The sequence below is a fragment of the Cyprinus carpio genome, chromosome B18 (assembly GCF_018340385.1).
Source record: "Cyprinus carpio isolate SPL01 chromosome B18, ASM1834038v1, whole genome shotgun sequence".
Taxonomy (NCBI): Eukaryota; Metazoa; Chordata; class Actinopteri; order Cypriniformes; family Cyprinidae; genus Cyprinus; species Cyprinus carpio.
Genome location: NC_056614.1, coordinates 6104048 through 6126248, shown reverse-complemented (window position 1 = coordinate 6126248; position 22201 = coordinate 6104048). Strand labels below are relative to the sequence as shown.

Below are 22201 nucleotides of genomic sequence, written 5' to 3'. Positions count from 1 at the left end.
TACGTACGTCCAAAACATCAAGTACCATATTGTAACCATAAAAATATAAAATACAACCATAAATGAAAAGCAACACCGCAAAAGAAACTAAAAAAAAACAAAAAACTATACACTAATTCCCACAACCAAGCTCTGAAGATATGAATTATTTTTGAGGTGACTACAACCTCAAAAAAATTTACGCTAGTTCCTCCAAACAATGCGTCATAAACATGATCGTACATGTTGATGCAAAACAAACACTCTAAACACACATTTCCATATAACCAACACTTCTCTTTCTTCACTTCTTTTGAACTGCTTTTATGTGCTATGAATCAAAAGAAGCCTCCATCGTAAGATATCTACCTATATATCTGAACTTTTTAGAAGACGCATCTCATTTGTGGTCTTCTGTCTGCCAACCTGTCTGCCTATCCACTTAGTCAATCTCATAACGACATGTTTCATTAGCAAAGTCTCTGTCGGGGCAGATGTTCATTCACCCCCTGCCTTCTGCCACCTGCTCCAGCCACCATCAGTCCAGAGGTGGCTTCACACATGCCTCGTATCTCCAGCCATCACTGTGACAGAAAACCACGGGCCCACATCCATCATTACTCCATATCTCTCTGTAGGCCTTGATGATCTAACTTCTGCTGGGCAAACCGGTGCTTTTTAATGTTTGTGAGGTGACTTTAAAAGTACATTTTGTGTGAGATAAATTCTATCAGATACAAAAATGCAATTTTGCCATATCAAGCTAAATTGGTAAATTTTTATACTTGTTGTGGTATAATTATTCCTTTATGGGGTTAACAGGGTTGACAGTTTTATGTTTTATTTATTTGACTTCATAAGTTTGGTGAGTGAATTCATAAGTGCTTTTAGAATGAGAATTTAAATGTTACGTTTTGAGGGTTAAAGTGAAGTAACAGGGTTGACAGTTTTAGGTTTTATGTATTTGACTTTGTGCGTGAGGTCATGAAACTAAAAGGTGCTTTTAGAATGAGAATTTAAATGTGATGTTTTGAGGGATACAGGAAGGTAACAGGATTGACAATTTTAGGTTTTACGTATTTGACTTTCATGCGTGAGGTCATGAAATTAAAAGGTGCTTTTAGAATGATAATTTAAATGTGATGTTTTGAGGGATAAAGGAAGGTAACAGGGTTGACAGTTTTAGGTTTTACGTATTTGACTTTTCTGTGTGAGGTCATGAAATTAAAACATGCTTTTAGAATGATAATTTAAATGTGATGTTTTGAGGGATAAAGAAAGGTAACAGGGTTGACAGTTTAAGGTTTTACGTATTTGACTTTGTTTTGTGCTTGACGTCATGAAACTAAAAAAAGGTACTTTTAGAATGAGAATTTAAATGTGATGTTTTGAGGGATAAAGAAAGGTAACAGGGTTGACAGTTTAAGGTTTTACGTATTTGACTTTGTTTTGTGCTTGACGTCATGAAACTAAAAAAAGGTACTTTTAGAATGAGAATTTAAATGTGATGTTTTGAGGGTTAAAGGAAGGTAACAGAGTTGACAGTTTTAGGTTTTACGTATTTGACTTTATTTTGTGTTGTGCTTGAGGTCATGAAAGTAAAAAGTGTTTCTTTGAGAATTTAAATGTGATGTACCACACAAACGTATATGGTAACAGGGTTGACAAATAATCTGTGAACACAACTTCACATATTTTTACTATTGGAAGATCATAAATATATAGATAGAACAGTCTAGTTGCACTTAGCTCTAATCTACTAAATGTGACTACAAGTCATGAAGATATTAAATGGGGAAGTCGTGGCCTAATGGTTAGAGAGTTTGACTCCTAACCCTAAAGTTGTGGTTTCGAGTCTCAGGCCGGCAATACCATGACTGAGGTGCCCTTGAGCAAGGCACCGAAACCCCAACTGTTCCCCAGGGAGCCGCAGCATAAATGGCTGCCCACTGCTCCGGGTGTGTGTTCACGGTGTGTGTGTGTTTACTGCTGTGTGTGCACTTTGGATGGGTTAAATACAGAGCACGAATTCTGAGTATTGGTCACCATACTTGTATGTCATGTCACTTTATAATATTATAAACATCAACATGATTTTCTGTAAAGCTACTTTGAAACAAGGTGCATAAAGGGCAATACAAATAAATTTGACCTGACTTAAATGCTAGAATTAATTTCCAAAATTTTGTTTAGTAATCAAAACTGTAAATATTTGCTAAATAAAGAAAGTAAACACAGGAAAGATTATACTCTTAAAAATAAAGGTGCTTCAAAAGGTTCTTCAAACATTTTGGTTCCACAAAGAACCATTCAGTCAAATGTTCTTTAAAGAATCATCACTTTATTACATTTTTATAATCTGAAGAACCTTCTTTCGCCACAAAAAACCTTTTGTGAAACAGAAAGGTTCTTCAGATGTTAAAGGTTCTTTATGAAACCATTTAGACAAAAAGGTTCTTCTATGGCATCGTGAAGCACCTTTATCTTTAAGAGTGTAGGCACAGACAAAAAGAGAAAAAATAACACACAAAAGTATACAATAAAGTAAAAGTATTTTTGTAATATGTCTAGAAAATGCCACATAACACATTAGTTAGCATTAACACAGTACAAGTTGGCACTAGCTAGTCATTGTTAAAGTTATGTATATGAGAGACACAAATGTTTTGTAGAATGACCCAGCTGGTTAGATTTTTTATTATCAAAATTCTATGCAAACCCATTTTCATGGCAAAGATAAAAAATGCTTACTGTAGTTTTTAGTTCAGTGAACTAGATAATACTGTTGCCAATAAATGTATCGGCATATGTTAAGTTTGTGGTCCAGTCTGAGGGTGTAGCTTTATTTATTTATAGGTTTTTGAGATTTGATGACCTGTTGGGGCCAGTTTTATGAGACGTGGCTCACAGGGAATTACACACGCCAGTCTTAATACCATTAGCTGAGATCATTAACTCTGTTCTGGGGTAGATTTGTGCCAGTGACATTTGCAGAGGAAGGGAAAAGTGAATAAGACAAATGTGAAAAACAAAACGAAATAGCAATAAGTCGTGTATTTGTTTAAAACAGCAAAAAAATAAAAGATAAATTCACTGTAACTGAAAAACTATAATCACGAACATTTAAATTCTAAAAAATCCTGTCCCCAAGCTCCTATAAATCTAAACACTGATTTATTTCTGAGCTCTGACGACCCATACGTAATTGCTCTCCCATAGTAAAAACCTTGTGCCTGTGATGTGCCGAGTAGGACTGTTTGGCCAACAGGAAATAAATAGTTCGGGCTTTGGGCTTGAGCGGCCCTTTTATAGGCCACTGACCTCACTCCGTTAACCAGCTGGAGCTGCAGCGAGGCTGTAATTCCCTAATAAGGACGTCTATACCTCCCAGCCGCCCTCTGAACACTAAATTTGAGCAAGGATGAGGTCTGGCAGCCGGCCGATCCTCAACATTCCCATAATCCTTTAGTAAGGCTCCTGACTCCACAGCTAATGTTCAATCCATTCTCCACATTTAGAGTACATTTATAGTAGAGGAGAAAGGTATAAGCTATTAAAAGCAAGTGGTTGAAAAGGAGATAACGAGTGAAAGAAGAGACTTGGGTGATGACTGTGATAAGTGCACTTTCTGCAGAGAGAGTATACAGTATATTCTGAAAACAGCTTGTGTATGTGTGTGTGTGTGAGAGAGAGGATTTTCTCATTAGCTCTCAAATCTCATTTGCACTACTGATTAATCAAAGTTGCAGCATCACAGTCGGAAGTGTTTGACCTTATGTGATATTAATCCTGGCACAAAGTATCAGCTGAAAATTAGCAGTGAACAATGTGAATTCATGAAACATGGGAAAAAAGATTTTGTTTCTAAAATCATTCCCTTCCATAATTATATACAAACAACTTTTTTTTTTTCAATTTATACAGGATTTACACATTCTACTTACGTCACAAATGAAGCCTATTTTATGGAAGCGATTCAATATTCTACTAATTTTTTTTTATTTTGTTTTCCACAGAAGAAAAGAAAATCATGTGGGGAGGTATACCCTTTAAATACCCTCTTTTGCAACTTTTTTTGTACTGAAAAGTAAGAGAGAGCTTCACAACACCACACTGGTTGATCTCAATTTATGAGAATCCACCTCTGCTTGCATTGTGTCCACCCATCCACTCAAAAGCAGAGAGAATACTGGTCCTCTGGTCCTGCAAGTGGACCTTACACAAAGCACAAGCCACATGCACAAACCCTTTTCATGCAAAATAAATCAAAAGTTGCTTTGAGGTGGGAATATAAATCAGAGGGCTTGGGTTATATACAGATGGCTGAACCTAACACTCGCCTCAAGGAAGGCACTCAGCATGTGTGTTTGAGTGTATAGGTATATATTTATTTAGGACTGAGTGTAGTTGTACATATGTGTGATTGAATATGTGTGTGTGATCTTTCAGACCCCAAGGGGCTCAAACTGCTGGACATTTTGATGTTGCTTATTTTAATTTATAATTAGTTTCTAGCTTACAGCAATGCAGCCAAGTGTGTGTGTGTTTGGAAACGTGTTTGTGTTTAGACTGTGGACAAGTTTTGGTTGGACCTATGTGCCACTGCATTGTTTATGGTTTGCTGTTAGCATGGTTTGAATTTATTATAATTAAATGTCTGAAGATAATAATATTTTATGAATGTTTAACCGTTACCACGAACTAAAAAGTGCAATTCAATTACCATGTTTGCCATGCTGTGTAGTATCTTTAAAGTATCTTTGTGTCTAGGTGCACATCATAGTATCTCTTATATAATTTTATTATTTTACTATGGTACCACAGAGTACCTGCATTAAAACTGTTTTTAAGATGATGGTTTATTTATGCTTTACCACACAATATATCTTGCTTAATCACTATTTTAAAGGCATTGTATTTAATTTTTTGACTGAACTAAAGCATAAAAACACCGTAGTATATTTGCAGATATTTAGGAAACATGCTAAGTTCACATATTTGTTTCTTCAAACAATGCTACAGTCAGTTATTTTGCCAGATGCAAAAATTGGAAGTGACCTGATGGCCAACACAATAGCCTCAATTTCATTTTGAGAAGTACAGTGACCGGACCATGGTACAATGATGGTATTACCATATCTCTCAATATATACACTACCAAAGAAATGAATACTTGTTACTTCACATAATAACACAGTACTTGCAAAAAGTCTATTGTAATACTAAGCTCCTTCTTTTTTAGTTGTATGAAGGCAGACTTGTAATAGCTGAACATTCATAAAATATGACTATCTTCAGATATTTAATAAATGCATCAAATCATGCTAACAGTGAAAACTTTATAAGGAATCATTTAAATCATAAATACACAGTAGTAACAGTGTTTTGATGTACACCTACATAATGAATTGTTGCTAAATTCATATACCACAGTATTTACTTGGTATTCTAAGATACTTTAAATAATAAAAGGCAGGGCAAACATGCAATTTCAGGTACTTTTTAGGTATTAAGGCACTCTTGTAATGGCTAAACGTTCATAAAACATTACTATCTTCAGGTATTTATTATATCCATCAAAACATAATAACAGCAAAAACCTTATACTGAATAATTTAAATCATAAATAACCCAGTAGCAGATTTTAGCAGAATAAATTCCAAATACACAAACACAAGCATAAATAAATCAGTAGCATATTTTAGCCTCGTTATCACAAAAACAAAATAACACTGTATCTTCAATCATTCTCTAAAGTGATATAGGATGACTTGCCTTGGCTGCTCCGATCTGCTCTTTCCGGAATCTCTCCAAGGGTGTGATCAGAACATCATCGGCATTCTGGATCTGCAATCAGTCAAGCACAGACGCAAGGTATTTCATGAGAAAACAGTCTTCATTAAACTACATTAACTTCTGTGAAGTTCACAGCTTGAATTAAAGTTAGAAGGCACATGTAAAATTAACGCCAAAAGCTGAGAACAAAAACAAGCTCACAATTAACAATCAAACATCAAGCTCGAGATAAAATTTCTGCTTGTGAGAACATTCACACCAACACTTCAGGAGAGCAGTAATGATTAGTGTGATAAAACTTCATTCATCAGTATTCATTTAATGAGACCTCCAGAGCACACTGCTGCAGTGCTGTACACTCCACGACTATTAAAATGAGGAAAATTAACAATAATATGAACACTGTGAATCTGAGCAAATGGCTTTTTGTTTTAAACAGGCCATGAAAGACACTGATGTTGTCAGAGCCGAGAGAAATATGGCCCTCAACAAGCAGAGTAGGAGTTTTACTGTACGTCCACAGATACAGTAGGCATGCATTTAAAATATGAAATATGTCTCTATATCATGAGCTGTAAAAGCCCCTCACAGCACACTGACAGAGATAGCAGAAGACTCTGTGAGTTACAACATCAGTCTGTGTGTGTTTGTTCGCCTACACTGTTCCAGATCCTTGGGTGTTCTGGGTGTTTGCTAGGCAGACGTATAATAATTACAGATAAAGTAGCTAAACTTGATAGAAGAATAAACATTTCCTGACACAGTTTGCACAGGTATCACAAAAGGCATCTTTTGTGCATGTGTCATAACCAGAATATTCGTGAAAGCCAGAAGCAGCTTTCACTGAATACAAAATAAATCAACGTCAATGCTGCTTATGATTTTTCATGTTGTGCCCAAGAACAACTGAGAGCAGGATCCCAATTCTAAAAAGGTCAACGGTGCCTCTGCACATGGTTGATGAATTATGTCTATGATTGGCTTCCTGTAGTGCTTTCTGTTGCACAGCTGAATCAGCCTACTTCAGAACATGCTATTCATTCCTACAGGTCTGTCCTGGAGGGGGTGGAGAGTGCTGTCCATGATGTTGTCCAGCCACTTGGACATCATTCTCCTCTCCTCTACAACCTCCAGATGCTTCCATTCCTCTCCAATGAAAAAGTCTGCTTTCTTGGTGAGATTGTTCATCTCCAGTGTCACACGCTGAGCCCCAGCTCACTACCGTGTAGAACAAGGCAGTCATGTCAACAGACTGAAAGAACATGTGCAGCTACACACACTAAAAAAAACCCTGAGATTTCATTGCTCTGGCCCTTTTAAAAATGATGGAGAGTCTCAGTGTTGTTTGTCCAGTCTGCTGTCAATGTGAACCCAAGGTTTCAAAACAGGGATATGATATGATATGATATGATATGATATGATATGATATGATATGATATGATATGATATGATATGACATTAAACTGTTCCAGTCCTTGATTCTGATCGGAAAATAACCAATCAAATAAACAGCTTTAGAAAAAAATATATTTATTTGACTCAGCATAGAATTTATTACACCTAAACTTATAGGCTACAGTTGCGATGATTTTTTTTTATATATATATTTTCAGTTACCCTGCATCATAATATTATAAATACAAATGATTTTCTAATATAACAACACAGAATGGATGTATATTATATTATATTATATTATATTATAGTGTTTAAATGTAAAAAAAACTTCATTTCTTTTTAGTGATGTATTTCCAACTGAAACAGAATATCGAACAGACGACAGGGTTTTATTTTAGCGCTCCTCCTCTCCATCTCTCACTCATAGCAAACTAATGGTTGGAGGGGCGTGGTTAAGCATATTCTGCCCAAGCCATGCCATGGCCCAAGCATCAAACTGATGTCATCAGAGAATGAATGCCATTCCAGAGTGGAAGCAAATGTTGAGATTTTGATTAAAGATTACCAAGACAAACAATTTTTTTTTCAGTGGATTAACTTGCATGGATTAATTGTTCACCTTAAGGCTAACAATGTACGCTAAAAAACTAAAAAGTCAATTTTGATTTCAAAGAATTTTGAAAAATATATGTAAAAAAGGAAACCAGAATATTTAAGCTACATCAAAGCAGCAAATATACCATGTATTTATGTCATGTCTTTGTAATGCTAATTACATACCGCTCCTTCAAGTACATTCCTGCATAACATTGCAACTGCCATTGAGATGAATTGGAATGCTAACAGATATTTCTCTCTCCACATATTATAAACCTCCTTGCCCAAAACATGCAAACATTCCAGGTCAGGATGCACATCTGCGTATGTGGAGCAGACCTGCCGTGGCGGTGTGACATGACACTCGGTTTGATTAACAGAGTTATCCCGCGCCGTGAGGGTGTGTGATAAAGCTATAACACAGCACATAATACCTAGTCTAATTTTAGAGAGACCTTTCTCCTCCACCATCTCTGGAGAGCATCTCTCTCTACCCATAAATCAAAAAGAATTGTTTTCATTGTCTCTAAAACCCCCTGAAACACACGGTCACCCTCACCTTTGCCTGACAAAGGCACACAAACCTCATCTACATCCGAACGCTCTGTGATTAGCCGCAAACCCTGCATGGCTTCTATCAGTTTCTCATTTCAGTCCTTTGTTTTGTTTCAATTTAGGAAGCACTGCTTCATTGGTATTCAAAAACGGCCCCCCTGAGCCTTGAATGGAGAATTTTGAAAGCGTAACTTTATCAAAGGAATTACTGGTTAGATTAATATTCCGTCACGAGAGAAGAACTGCGATGCGAGCATCATCCCTACGGCTAGTGGAGACGATAAACGCTAAATGCGGCTAACTGGAAAGTAACTCAATAAACACTCCAATTTCCAGCTCATTCCTTGATTATTATTTTATGACCAATGAATAAAGCATGTGTATTCGAAACTCTGAACAATCCGTAAGGCACAAACAGGTCCATGTGCGTGTGTATCTTCCTTTAGATCTGAAAGGGATCCGATTTATATGATTTTAATGCATGAGTTGAATTGACACCTTGGCTGCACTTTATTATCCGTTTGGAGTGGAAAGTCCTCACGGCTGATTTCATACCGTCTTAACTTCCCTGGCTGTAGAGCAAAACATCCTGCGCTGCAGTGCTCAGACACTGTGACTAATCTGAATCTGAATGACTTGATATCAACAGTGAAGGTTTTCAATGCATTTTTTCCCTCTGTAGTTGTGGAGGCAGTTCTCAGGACATTTGACCTTTGGAATTCATTTCGGGATGAGCTGCCGTAATCATCCTTATCTGGAATGGCCTGTCTTGATGGGGCCTTTGAAGAGAGTCTCATCTGTAGGGATCACATGTCACTGGAGACATACAGGGACATCAAAAAAGGACTTAAATGCAAAAAGTAATTGCTTTATCACGCGGCAAGTTTATGTAAAACATATATCCAAAAAGTTGGAGTGGATTGATTTTACATTCCACTCCTTGGAACTGTTTAACGCCCCAAGAGATGACATGCCCCGAGGCCTAAATACAATGCTAAAAGATCAGAATGTAGGATGATGTGAAAAGCACAAAAAAAAGAAACAGTGCGTCTGTGAATAAATATGTATGTATGTACATATGTAAAAAAGAAAAAAAAAGAAAAAAATATATTTTTAGATATACAGTACATGCAAATGTGTGCAGAAAAAAGAACTAACTCAGTTCATACTTTTTTCTTGCATATAAACTAAAATACACATAAAAACTATTCAGAAAATAAACGAAAATTAAATATTCAATTATTAACACACACACACACACACACACACAAAAACTGAGATGTATATAAACAATTAAACTGCACATAAAAATCACTAGCTATGAGAGTTCAGAGACATTTACATTTATACATTTTAATGAAACACTAAAGAAATCAGTCAATTAAAAAAAACAAAAACAAAAAAAAAAACAATGAAAAATATATGAAGCTGTTAGCAATCAAAACTTTTACTTAATCATATGATAACAGACTCATCAACTCTTTCAAGTTACTCATAAAAACTTTTCACAAGAGATCAAAGCAAATGCCTGCAAGGAACAAAAGCATCCCGGGCATCTGAGAACAGTCGGCAATGATCTATAAGACTCTAATTGGCGTCGGTGAGGTTGACTGCAAAAATTAGCTTTGAGCTGAAAACCGAATGTCTGCTGAATTCATTTGGATGGCGCTCAACAGATCTCGCAGCACGCATGCCACCGATAAACCTAAAGAGAGAAGTAAATCCATTTTGGCTCTGCAGCGTTACCCATAAGGCATTTTACCAGCAAAGTACATCTAATTTCTATGATGAACTCGTATTGATTTTTCATGACAGCATTTTCTCAATAAAGACATCAATTAAGTTGTGCTTATGTTAAGTGCGCTCTCAGCGAAACACAAATCTCACTGACCCGTTCTGCCTCTTTAAGTATACAGCCTTTCATACAAACCCTCACATCCTTCACACGCTGGTTACACGCTTATTTAAGGTAATGCAAGATGCACTCAAGCTTCTCATTGGTAGATGTGTAAGGCGAAGAATGTCCTGTTTTGCCCAAAACAGGCAGATGTTAAAAGAGAGATCTGTGGCAGGTCGCTTCACTCTACTCCAAGGGGAATAAAACACTTTTCAACATTCCACTCAATTCCTGATGGAGCTTCTTCTTATTCTGGGAGAAATGGCAGACTGTGTTAGGTAAAACTGTTTAACTAAAAAAGTTTGTAATAATTATGATTTTTTCATGTTCTAAGAAGTTTCTTGTCTTCACCAAGGGTGCATTTATTTAATCAAAAATACAGTATAAAGAGTAATATTGTGAAACATTATTACAATTTAAAAAGCCGTTTTCTAGTTGAATTGGTTTTAAAATGGAAAAGCTGAATTTTCAGAATCATTACTAGTCTTCAGTGTCACATGATTAGAGGTCGACCGATAGTGGATTTTGCAGATACCAATAGCTAGGTTGGACCACACTTGCCAATTAACGGATAGTTTTTAAAATGGACACTGAACGAAAACTAAAATAGTGCTTTATTTAAAAAAAAAAAAAAACACTACTGAACCATACTAGTAGTAGTAATAATAATAATAATAGTAATAGTATATGTTGAAATTTCCACACTGTAACAAGGAATACTTTCAAGGATACAGCTTTCATTAATCTTACAGTTACAAATGAACTCTTATTTTAAAGTCTTACCATTTCATTTCAACAGTCATGCTTAAAGATGCACATCTTTAAATATATACACAAAGGCCATAGCATTACAATTATACAAGCACAATGTATATTCTCACACTTTAACTGCTTCTATTCTTGAACAATTAATGATTATCTAATCAAAATAAAAGAGCAGCGCTGAGTCTAGGAGAACTCACCAGTATCACACACACTCCAGACGCGTCGCATTCAACTCAAGCAGTGGTCTAAAACAGTTTATTTAATCACCAAATGGACACAAGTTTACTTCAAGAATGAACAATGAGGCATAGATAAGTTTGAAGTTCAGTGTTTAAAAAAAACGGAGCAAATGGAAAGAGCAATCTATATTATAGTTCTATAAATGAAGTATACAGATTTTATTAGAGCCAAAGAAAGACAAACATTTTGATGAAAATGCTCAATATACAATTCATTATGTACATTAAAAATGATTCGGGGCGAATATAATGTCATTTAATAGAAAACTATATGAATGGCGCTCTGTGGCATGGCAGGATTTTCTGTCAGCTGAATCTGGGTCGGAAGTTTCTCGCTCTGTTCAGCGTGCAGCATCACGTGTCTAAACAAATAGCACATGCTGTCAGTGATTTCAACCACTAGAGGCCACTCTCGCATTGTATAAAGAAAACTTCTCTAAAGAACTTCTATAAAGATCCTTCTCAGCCACTCCTGCAACGGAAGGAACCCGGAAAACTATCGGCATGGATTTTTGCCGATAACCCATTGTTCCAGCAATCAACTATCGGTGGCGATTAATCGGCAAAACCGATAAACCGGTCAGCCTCTACACAAGAAATCATTCTAATTTGCTGCTCAATAAACATTTCTTGATTTTATAAATGTTTTTGCCACTTAATATTTTGGTGGAAACTGTTGATACACTACCATTCAAATGTTAGAAATATCTGATTCCTTGTTTTTCAGGGACAAATTAAATTTATCTAAAGTTACAGAAAAGATATCTATAATGTTACTTCCGTATATATATATATATATATATATATATATATATATATATATATATATATATATATATATATATATAAATATAAAACTGTTCTCTTGAACATTATTCATCACAGAACCCTGAAAAACATTTTTATCATGATTTTCACAATTAATTTGTTTTTCAACAGTGTCATATAAGAACTATTATTCATAACTGAGTACCAATAATAATTAAGAATTAAATCAGAATATTATAATTATTTCTGATGCATCATAAGACTGGAGTAATTGCTGCTGAAAAATTCAGCTTAAAATTACAAGAATAAATTAGATTTTTCAATATATTAAAAGTTCTTTTAAACTGTAGTAATACTTCACAATATTACTGTTTTACTGTATTTTTAATCAAATAAATGCAGCCTTGCTGAGCATGAGATTTCTTTAAAAAAAAGTGTTAAAAACTTTATCCATAAAGCTGTGTTCTCTCTGTTTATTTTATTTAGCTGTGAGAGGCATGTGGTGTCTTTTCTTCAAAGACACATTTGTCTTAGTTACAGTAAAATCAAATAAACTTCACTGTTGTCTGGTTCTAGCGGTGGGGCAGTGATATCGTCTCGAGTCCTGGAGTCACAGTAGAGTACAGTCCATGTGTCTCACCATAAATGCCCTCTTGAGTCCAATTAACAAACTCTGTAAACCTTGGAAACAATCACTTCTTTTCTGTCTCTCTACCCTCTCTGTCGTCACGCTCGATGTGACATTCCATAAGACTGGCCTCAGCACACTGCGTGCCCACACTGTGAAACGCAATCACAGCGAGGATAAACAAAAGCACTAGGAGACTGGACAACTCACCACATCTAGCCTAAACCAGGTCATGGTTTGCATGAACTTCGAATTAGCACTTTACTGGAATTTTGGTGGTCGATCTAATTTTCTCCCCCATGACAATTAAGCATATTTTCCATCCCAAATTCTCATTACTGCTCTACAATTTAAAATTCCATAAATATGATTTAAACTATAAATTAGGAGAGAGAATTTTTCAATCACAAACAAGCAAGAGCTAGATACTTAACATATACTCAGTAAATCTCTCTCTCTGCATTTCATATAGTGAAATCTCTGAACTATTATTAGAATTTTAAGTTATAAGTTATAAGTTATAATTTTTAATATAATCTTGTCACAGTTAATCAATTTAATGCATCCTTGCTGAATAAAAGTATTAATTTCTTAAAAAAAAAAAACATTTTGAATATTACAGTTTTATAGAAGCACAAATAATATCACAAATATTAGAAGCAAAAACTGTTTTCAACATTGATAATAATAAGAACTGTTTCTGAGCGACAAATCAGCATATTAGAATGATTTCTGAAGGATCATGTGACACTGAAGACTGGAGTAATGATGCGGAAAATCCAACTTTACAGTTTCAGAAATATATTACACTTTAAAAATATATTTTAAATATTAAAAAATAAAAATCATTTTAAATTTTCATTATATTTCACAATTTCTCTTACTGTATTTATAAAAGAAATGCAGCCTCGGTCAGCATAAGATACTTCTTTTAAAACATGCAGATTCTAAAGTTAAGATTCACTTAATGCACTTGATAAAAATAAGATCCTAATAGATAGATAGATAGATAGATAGATAGATAGATAGATAGATCGATCGATCGATCGATCGATAGATAGATAGATAGATAGATAGATAGATAGATAGACAGATAGATAGATAGATAAATACTGCTAAAATTTTTCTTTAGATCCTGAGTTGAAATATGGCACCTTTTCATCAGATTTACTCCAGCACAGCTTTAGCACTTGGCTGCACTCACTGGAACTCAGATGAACTTCTATATAGCTGCACGTCAAACCTAAGCTCATGAAAATAGTGCCTTTGAATGCAAATCGCGTCAAATTGAAGCTTAATGTGAGAGTGTAATAAGCTGTGAGTGGTTTAGAGCAGAATGTAAGCATAAACTCAAGATTACATGAAAGAACACAGCTGAGGGCTTGTCTTCCTAATAGCCTTAATGTAAGACAGGATAAAAAAAACAGCCTCAAGCCAACAGGAACACAAAACAAGCTAAGAGGAACAGGCTCAAGCATGTGAGGAAATTACTAAACAGTTTGGAGGCTGAAGATAACCACACCTGGCTAGACTGACAAAAAAGGAACCGAATTTCACTGCTTTCACAACATTATCGGCTCTGAGGACAGATTTGTTCTGGAACAGCATCAAGAGTATTTCCCTAAAGAATATGATCACCTTTAAAACAGCGCCACAACATCAGGCCCCTGGCCTCTGAATACCGCCAGAACTCCGTGGCCTTGAACAATCTCCAACCATGCAGAGCTCAAAACACTTTCTCTCTCTTTCACACACACAAGCTTTCCATCTCTCTTTCTGCTGCAAAGGCTTGCCGTCTCACACCGGGGGGAATTAAACCAGACTTCTCTTTAAAACGGTGGAATTTGATAAGTCTGTGCTCCGCAATAACACACTTGGGTGGCTGACGCACACACACACACACACACACACACACACACACACACACACACACAAGGATACTGATTTCTTCTGTGGCTTTGAGCCAAGCAAACCATCATGACGGTAATAAAACCTTCATGCCGGTCTAGCGCCAATAACCCAACTTCACCATTCCAAAAACTTCCCTGAATTAGTACTGGCACCAAAATATATATTTCAGTTAATAAATCTCTAAAACAGGAAGTGGCACTAATTTGATACACATGTATCTGTGAGGCAGTGAGTGAAAGCAGCTTCTTATCGCTCAGTGTCTTTTCTATTTTGGGTTGTTGATTGACTCCAGATGTGACTAGGGGACGTGGGGGGTTGGGGGGCTGAGGATTTTGTTTCAATTTCTCGTCTGTGAAAGCACACACTCGCAATGCTGCTGAGGAAATGTGATCTGGAATGTTGGGTTTGCTTTGAGTTTATTTGTGAATTCCCTCAACCATCCATTCATTCTAGATTTTATTCATATCATGTTGTAAAAGAATTTGGGAGTGGTGTTACAGTGATACAATAGTGCTAATGGTTGCCAGGGTGTTACCATGCAATTGCCAAATTGTTCTAAACGGTTTAGCATGTTGATATGGGGTTGCTATGATGTTTTGATGGGATGTGAGTGCATGCTTTTTTGTTTGATAGGGGTTTCTAGCTGGACAGTTGCGAGGGCACTGCTATGTGGTTTCTATGGTGTTCTGGGTTGTTGCTAGGCTGTTCTGGATGGTTACTAAAGACCCATGATATATTCACTGCAAAGTTCCTTTTTGTTAGTTTTGGCACTCCAGTGTGCTCATGTTTTTTCACTCGTGTCTGACCTTGATGGACTGAATGATGAAATGAACCTCAAAAGACTTCCACGTCAAAGAAGGTGGAGCTCCAGAGCTCACCGTAAATTATCGTGCTATAGAATGTTCTGGGTGGCTGGTAAGATGTTGCTAGATGATTTAAAAGGAGTTCTTGGTGCTCCCTAATGTGGTGCTATGCTTTTGCTAGAATGTTCTGGGAGGTTGTAAAGATGCCACTAATTGGTTACTAAGGTGGTGTTATGCTTTTTCTATGATGCTCTGGGTGGCTGCTAAGACGTTGCAAGGTGGTTTCAAGGAAGTTTCCCAAAAGCATCGTTAGATATGGTTGCAAGTTCTGTTGAACTCTATTGGTAATGAAGGAACTTGCGGCCATAGTTGCTTTTGGGAAACACACCCTTGGGTGGTTGTTAAGGCATTGCTAGTTTGGTCTAGGTGGTTATTAAGATGTTTCTAGGTGTTGGATATGGCACTAACTGGTTTCAGGGGCCAGTTGCATAAAGCTAGCCACTATGTTAAGACTGCATCTTAAGAACTAGTTTGTCTAACTAGCAGTTAGTCAGGAGATTCAAATTAGACCAATCTACCTTTTTCTAACTGAATTTAAAAAGTTACAACCAGTCTTGAATAATAAAAAAAGATGACTACATTTTAAGACTAGTCTAAGCAGTTTATGTATCCGGCCACAGGGTGGTTGATTAAATTTTTCTAGATACTGTAGCTGCTATGCTGTTCTGGGGCGTGTTTCCCAAAAGCATCATTAGCAAATTATGGTCATTAGTTCCATTAAACCTTCATTCCATTTGACCCTCTAACTCTAGCACTCTCTATTTTAATTCTATTTTATATATTTGTTGAATTGACCCTCTAAAACATGCATTCTCTATTCATTTTCTAACACTAGCTTTCACTATTCTTTTTACGCATATTGCATTAGCCTCAATTATGGAGATGCACATTCCTATTGTATGTATGGTGCAGAGGTGAAAAGAGGTCAAAGAAGGTGAAACTGGTGAGCTGTTTTGAACCACTGTAACAAACTCTGAACAAACTATGATTTGGCCCGATTTAGTTTGAAATGACATTACACTTCTTTGATTTCACTTGAAGTTTTTTGGGCCTTTAGGGATTTTCTGGCCCCTAGTTCAATGTAAATGATGATTATACTTCAGTCAGTTATTATTATGTGTTTAGAGAGCTGTCTTTATGTATTTGTGCATGCCAGAGGTGCAGACCTTTGGTACAGATGTGATTTGTTGAATTGAAGACTGAAAGCTTAAAATCGGAAGTGGCGTTTAGCATTCTGATCTCCAAAAGACAGAAATACTAATGAAGACGTGGATAGATAATCACAATTCTTCTCTCATTGGCACATGTCAATAGGTCAGCATTATTGACAGCATTACTGCATCACAAGGGCCTGGCATCGATCCCACTCGACTGATGAGAACTGACGTTTGCATGTATGTATACGGCTGCCTCGAATTCAGTCTGACAGTGGAGCGCTCTCTGTTCCATGACTGATTGGGCTCAGGAGATCAAGAGCACACTAGCAACTCTACCATGGAAAATATTTGGAAAATCTCCTTCCTCCCTTACTCATATTCCTCTGTTCAAAAATTTTGCTAGATGGAGAAATGAGAGCACTTGAAATCTCCTTTTCTTCCAGGTTGTGCTTTAATCACAAAATTTCCTCTAAAAAGCACACAGCAGCCATTGTGTCCTATTAAAAAGGCCATCTTGCAGGCCAAGGTGATGAAACACTAAGCTGCAGACAACATGAAAAAGAATGTGAATAAACTGAATAAAGTGGAAAGTTTCATTGACTTCCAGCTACATTCCATGTGGTTTCTCATTAACCACAACTGACCCTGGATTACGGGATGTCTGATTAAGCAGTGAGCAAAGTCAATCGCCGAAAAAAAAAGAATGGACAGGAGCAGCGAGCCGCACAACGTAAACAAAGATAATGGCTCTGTTTCAAACCCTACCAGGGCTGTCTACCGCCTACGTACAGCTGCCTTCAACATCGGCATCCTAACTAAAATGTAGCTTCAAAGAGATTTGCAATGCTCAACCTAGGCAGCAACTCACAAATGTTTTGGCCAAGAGATCTAAATATACATTCAATATTAAGAATACAAACATCAAAACTTTATGTGTGTGTATATATATATATATATATATATATATATATATATATATATATATATATATATATATATATCAAAACATCCTAAAGCATAACATATCATGAGGCACGTATTTGTTTTTGCAGGGTCCTAAATAATTTCACATGCTTTTGTGAGACTGTACCTTCAAGTCTCCATTTGATCTCCATTTAAACTTATTGCTGTCTAGGAGAAAGACAATAAAGATATCTCATTTGAGACATTTTCTATCCTGTGGGCTTCCTCCCAGACTAAATCTTCTGAGTTTCTTCTTTGCAAAGAGTGTCTTTGCAGCAAACTATGCATGAAGACTGCTAAAAGGATATTAGATGTTTAAGATGAAGGAGAGGAGAATGAAATCAAATCCACTGAGGCTTCTATCCTCAAAAGTGTTTTGTTCTCAATAAAACTAATGTGTCTGACTGTGAGACGGCACAAATGAGTTTATTCCAGCCATAAATCCATAAGTTATGCATTTAGGAGTAAAGTAATAAAATGTATATTTAAAAGGTCCTTTTTTTATGATATTCACCCTATTACTCACTGTCTGAAATGAAACAGACTTTGCTTTTCCCTGCATATATGGAGATCATAGAGCAGGGGTCGCAGTATACGAATGAACCTCAGAACGAAAACAAACAAATAGACACACTACCAAAAAAAAACAACAACATAGGCCACGAAAACAAACCATTAGACATTTTATCAAACCTCCTTTATCTTCTATAACTTCAAACATTTCACAGGAAGCAAACAGTAATGTTCCCAGTTGGGATCAATTACAAACACACATACTGTACTTAAACTCTGTTTCAAACCATAGTGAGCTTCCATGCTGTCTTCCAAGGCAACATCCTTACTGTTATCTAACCTCTTAAGTGACAGATTAGAACACTGTTCAAAAGCAACAAGATATGATTTCTTATGTGAAGTGTATGAATCAACACAACTGATTTCAAAGCTTGATGTTAGCATGTTGCTAAGCTAAAAACACAATATTCTAGTTAGCTCTAAATAGTCCATTTTAAATTAGATTGAGCTATTATCAGAGTTTACACTGGCACTGAAAGAAAGTACAATTAAAATCCCTAAGGACATTTTTCATCCTGATGCATTCTGGGATTGCCTTTCGTTCCCTCTCACAACGACATCTCTTCTCTGGTGATGTGTGCTCTGGGCTGGGACATATGACTTCCCCTCCAGAAACTACTCACATGAGATCATACCAATAAGCAAATCACAATTCAATGATCCAATCAATTTTTTGTTCAAAACTCAGTTTTACTCTGATTTCGCAATAGGGAAGAAAACGGAAAATTCACTTGCAACTTGCGTTTCAGTTTTAGCAAAATCTAGTAATTTCAAATAGAATTCATGTGATTGGTAATTTCACGCTAGGACAAAAAAATTCCTCATGCAGATTTCGCAATGGGTTCAAGCAGGCTACGTGGATACACTGCACTCAGAAAGCTGCCTGGTTTGAATGTGATTTTTGTGTGAGCTGTGTTTCCTTCATTGCTATGCTATTGACAGTAGGTGATAAACTATTTTGGCTGCAAAATTCTGCCAAAATCTCATGAATGTAATGAGTTTTTTTAAGAGGTATCATCATCTTGCTGTCTATTTTTTGGAACATGCTTTGAGTTGTGAGTACACTTATCTACCTTATGTGATCTTGGTTGGAAAAGGAAGAATGAGAGATGAAAGATGAAACAATGGGAATTTCACACGAGGGCAAAGGTTCACCCACACAGATTTTGCATCAACTTCAAGTTGGTCACATGAATTTGCTAATGTGACCACATCTGCGGAATTTAGACAAAACAAAGTATCTTCAAAAGGTAATGTTACTGTCTGTCTGGTCTTGGTAGGAAGCAGGGGCGTCAGTGTCCAACAATGTCCTTTATGGGGTCTGACTGAGACTGAGACAGCAAATCTGTACAATGGGTCCAGAATCGCTAGCGACGCGCCACAGGTAGGAAGATATAGAATGAATGGTTCGACCAATTTAAAAACGTATGGCCTGATTTTGTATTTGTCTGAAACCAAATGTTGCTACAGACTGCATGCATCCCTGATGTATTATTCTTGCCATTTAGTTAGGTAGTTTAAAGGTTTAAATGAGCAGCTGGTAACTGTGTGATAATCACACACATCATTAAAGCACCATTTAAGTGAGCTATTAAGCATTTTGAATTATTCTCACGTCTTTGTGGTTACGTTTTAAGGACATTTGTCTAAATGAGGCTGCATATTGCCTGAAGTGTTTGCTGTTTTCACATTTAATTAAACAGGAAGGACAATAATGACGCAATGAGAAGAAAATAAGGCCCAAGGGCAGCCTGCACCAATGACTTCATGCAAACTACTGAACCTTTGGTGTCAAACTACAGCGTAAGGATTGATATTCCCAGAACTGTACATCATATTACTGGAACTGTACGTGATATCCGCCGGATGTCACTGCAAGTCGTTACGAGTGACCACACACGTCAAACATGTTAACCATACCGTCTCTTCTGCTCTGAGACACACCCGCAGAAACCAGTGTACGACCAAGTCTAGCGTGCAACGTGGTTATGGTTTGTGGCTGGTTTTACCATGATCCTTGGCATGATCTACAGTGAAAAATTGTTGCAGAAACAATTTGCACTTAGAAATTGCTAGTAAATTTCTCCAATAATTACAAAGAAATGGCAAGTAGCACACTGAACTAAAGGTGAAATTTTGATGTAGAAAGACTGAATTAGTGTTTTCTTGTAAAACGTGCTGCAAAAATCTTCAAAGTGTACTTGTCTACTTAAGTATGCTGATTAAATTGCACAGCTCTTGCGCCACTTCATTCTGTTCAATCCCTCTTGTATAATAACCATGTTTTTTTCTTACAAAATAGCATTTTTTATTTGTTAAAGTAGCCGTGTCAAAGCAAGATAACGCACAGTTAACTGGTCATTACCACAAAATAAACCCCAACAGGGTGATTAAACATTATTTATCTGACAGATTCATACTTGCTCAGACTTGCTGTTTTACCAATCAGAGGGGGAAAAGCAGGCTTTGTTTGTTTACTTGCTTTCTCATTATCAGCGCAGCTAATCATGAGGATTTTATGGGGTGTTAATTTGAAAAACGGAAACAACAACACTTTCTTCAAACCTCTCAATATTAGCAGGGCACCACAACAGTGCTTTTTTGTTAGGGATAGTCCCCTAAGAAGCACTGTGGTACCATGGTGGAGTACCTAATAATCAGATGATCATGGTATGGTATGTTGATATACAGTGGCCTCAGAATCTATTTGAATACTTAAGTTACAATTGTGGAATTTTGTTTGCTTTGAATTCTAACAAAATTTCAAGTGTCTTATGCATACAAATGCTTCTTATTTTATTTCATTTATTATCATTATTGATAATATGGTACTGCTTGATTACCAAATTCATGTATCATGGCCATCCAAAGTACTTACAAGAATACCATGGTACTACATTTCCTGGATAAAGCATGTTTACTAGAAAAAATAAATAAAAAAGAAGATATTCTGGTATTGCCATAGTATATGTCCAAAACAACGCAAATCCTGGTGCTTTGTCATAGGTTTAATGCCACTGGAATTTCAATGGTACAGTACCTACCCAAAAAATCTGATGGCGAGGAAAACAATGTTGTATTGCTATGGTATCAGAACCAAAAATAAAAGTACTTACCAGCCGCCTTCTCTCCTCTTCCATGGTGTTCAGCAACTGGGAAAACTCTTTGAAGGACTGAGCTGGAGAAGAAAAATAGAGTTATTAATCCATTTGCATTTGTTGGTAAAAGTTCAGACTTATTATAATAACTTGATTCATGTGGGTCAATAGAAATGCTGTTAAGTAAACACTGTTAGCGTTGATTTATTGCCACAGCTACTTATAGAAATGATTCAGCATTAAATAAGAATGCAGAATGAACGATGGACTTTATTCTATGAATTTAAATCAATACAGAACAGTTAAAAAAGACATTCCTCCACTTTTGGTCACCTAAAAGGTAAGAAATATCCATGTACAATAATTTATCCACAACAAACAGAGCACTTAAAGGCTTTTAGGTGCTAATGACAGGCTTCAGGTGCTAAAGTTTAATGTAAAATGAAAATTCAATATATTTCAGGCTACATACTTTTACATTTCTTGTCATTCAAGATAATCAGCTGAAAATACCATGTGAATAATCAGTGTGGAGCAGCAGCATAATGATATAATGACAATGTATAACATAGTATAAGTACAATGTGGGGATAAAAAAAAAGAAAAAAAAAGAAAGAACGATAGTTTCAGAAAATTTTCGACTTGTCTGTGTGTGTTTCTCTGTGACCCAGTTTCTGTCTCCTTAATTGTTGATTAGTTCCCAGGTGTGTCCTTAGTTCCCTCATTATCCTGCCTTTATAACCCTAGTCCTTTCAGTTAATTTTTGTTGGGTCTACCAGTTCCATGCATGTATCTTCCTCCTGTCTTCCCTTGTTGGAGTTACCCCATGTTGGATTAATAAAGACTATTTCGATTATCCTCAGTTCCGTGTTCCTTCAGGCACAGTAGTGTGACAGAAGACCAGACCGAAACAGTGTAAATTGTATGTCTATTCTCTGTTTGTTTTCCATGTTTCCTCAGTCCTTTTTCTTTCCGTTGTGTTCTATGGATTCCCTCCTTCGCCCCGAATTTCTC

The 22201-nt window shown here is 36.3% G+C and overlaps 1 protein-coding gene across 1 annotated transcript in view; it reads right to left on the bottom strand.

Moving 5' to 3' along the window:
* Positions 1-21976, bottom strand: part of LOC109109126 (rho GTPase-activating protein 42) — a 57548-nt gene extending 35572 nt beyond the window's left edge. The window contains 3 exon segments of the mRNA XM_042743378.1: positions 5755-5826; positions 21206-21267; positions 21964-21976. Of these exon segments, the coding sequence (XP_042599312.1) occupies positions 5755-5826; positions 21206-21267; positions 21964-21976 (147 nt within the window).
* Positions 21977-22201: the final 225 nt, after the last annotated feature.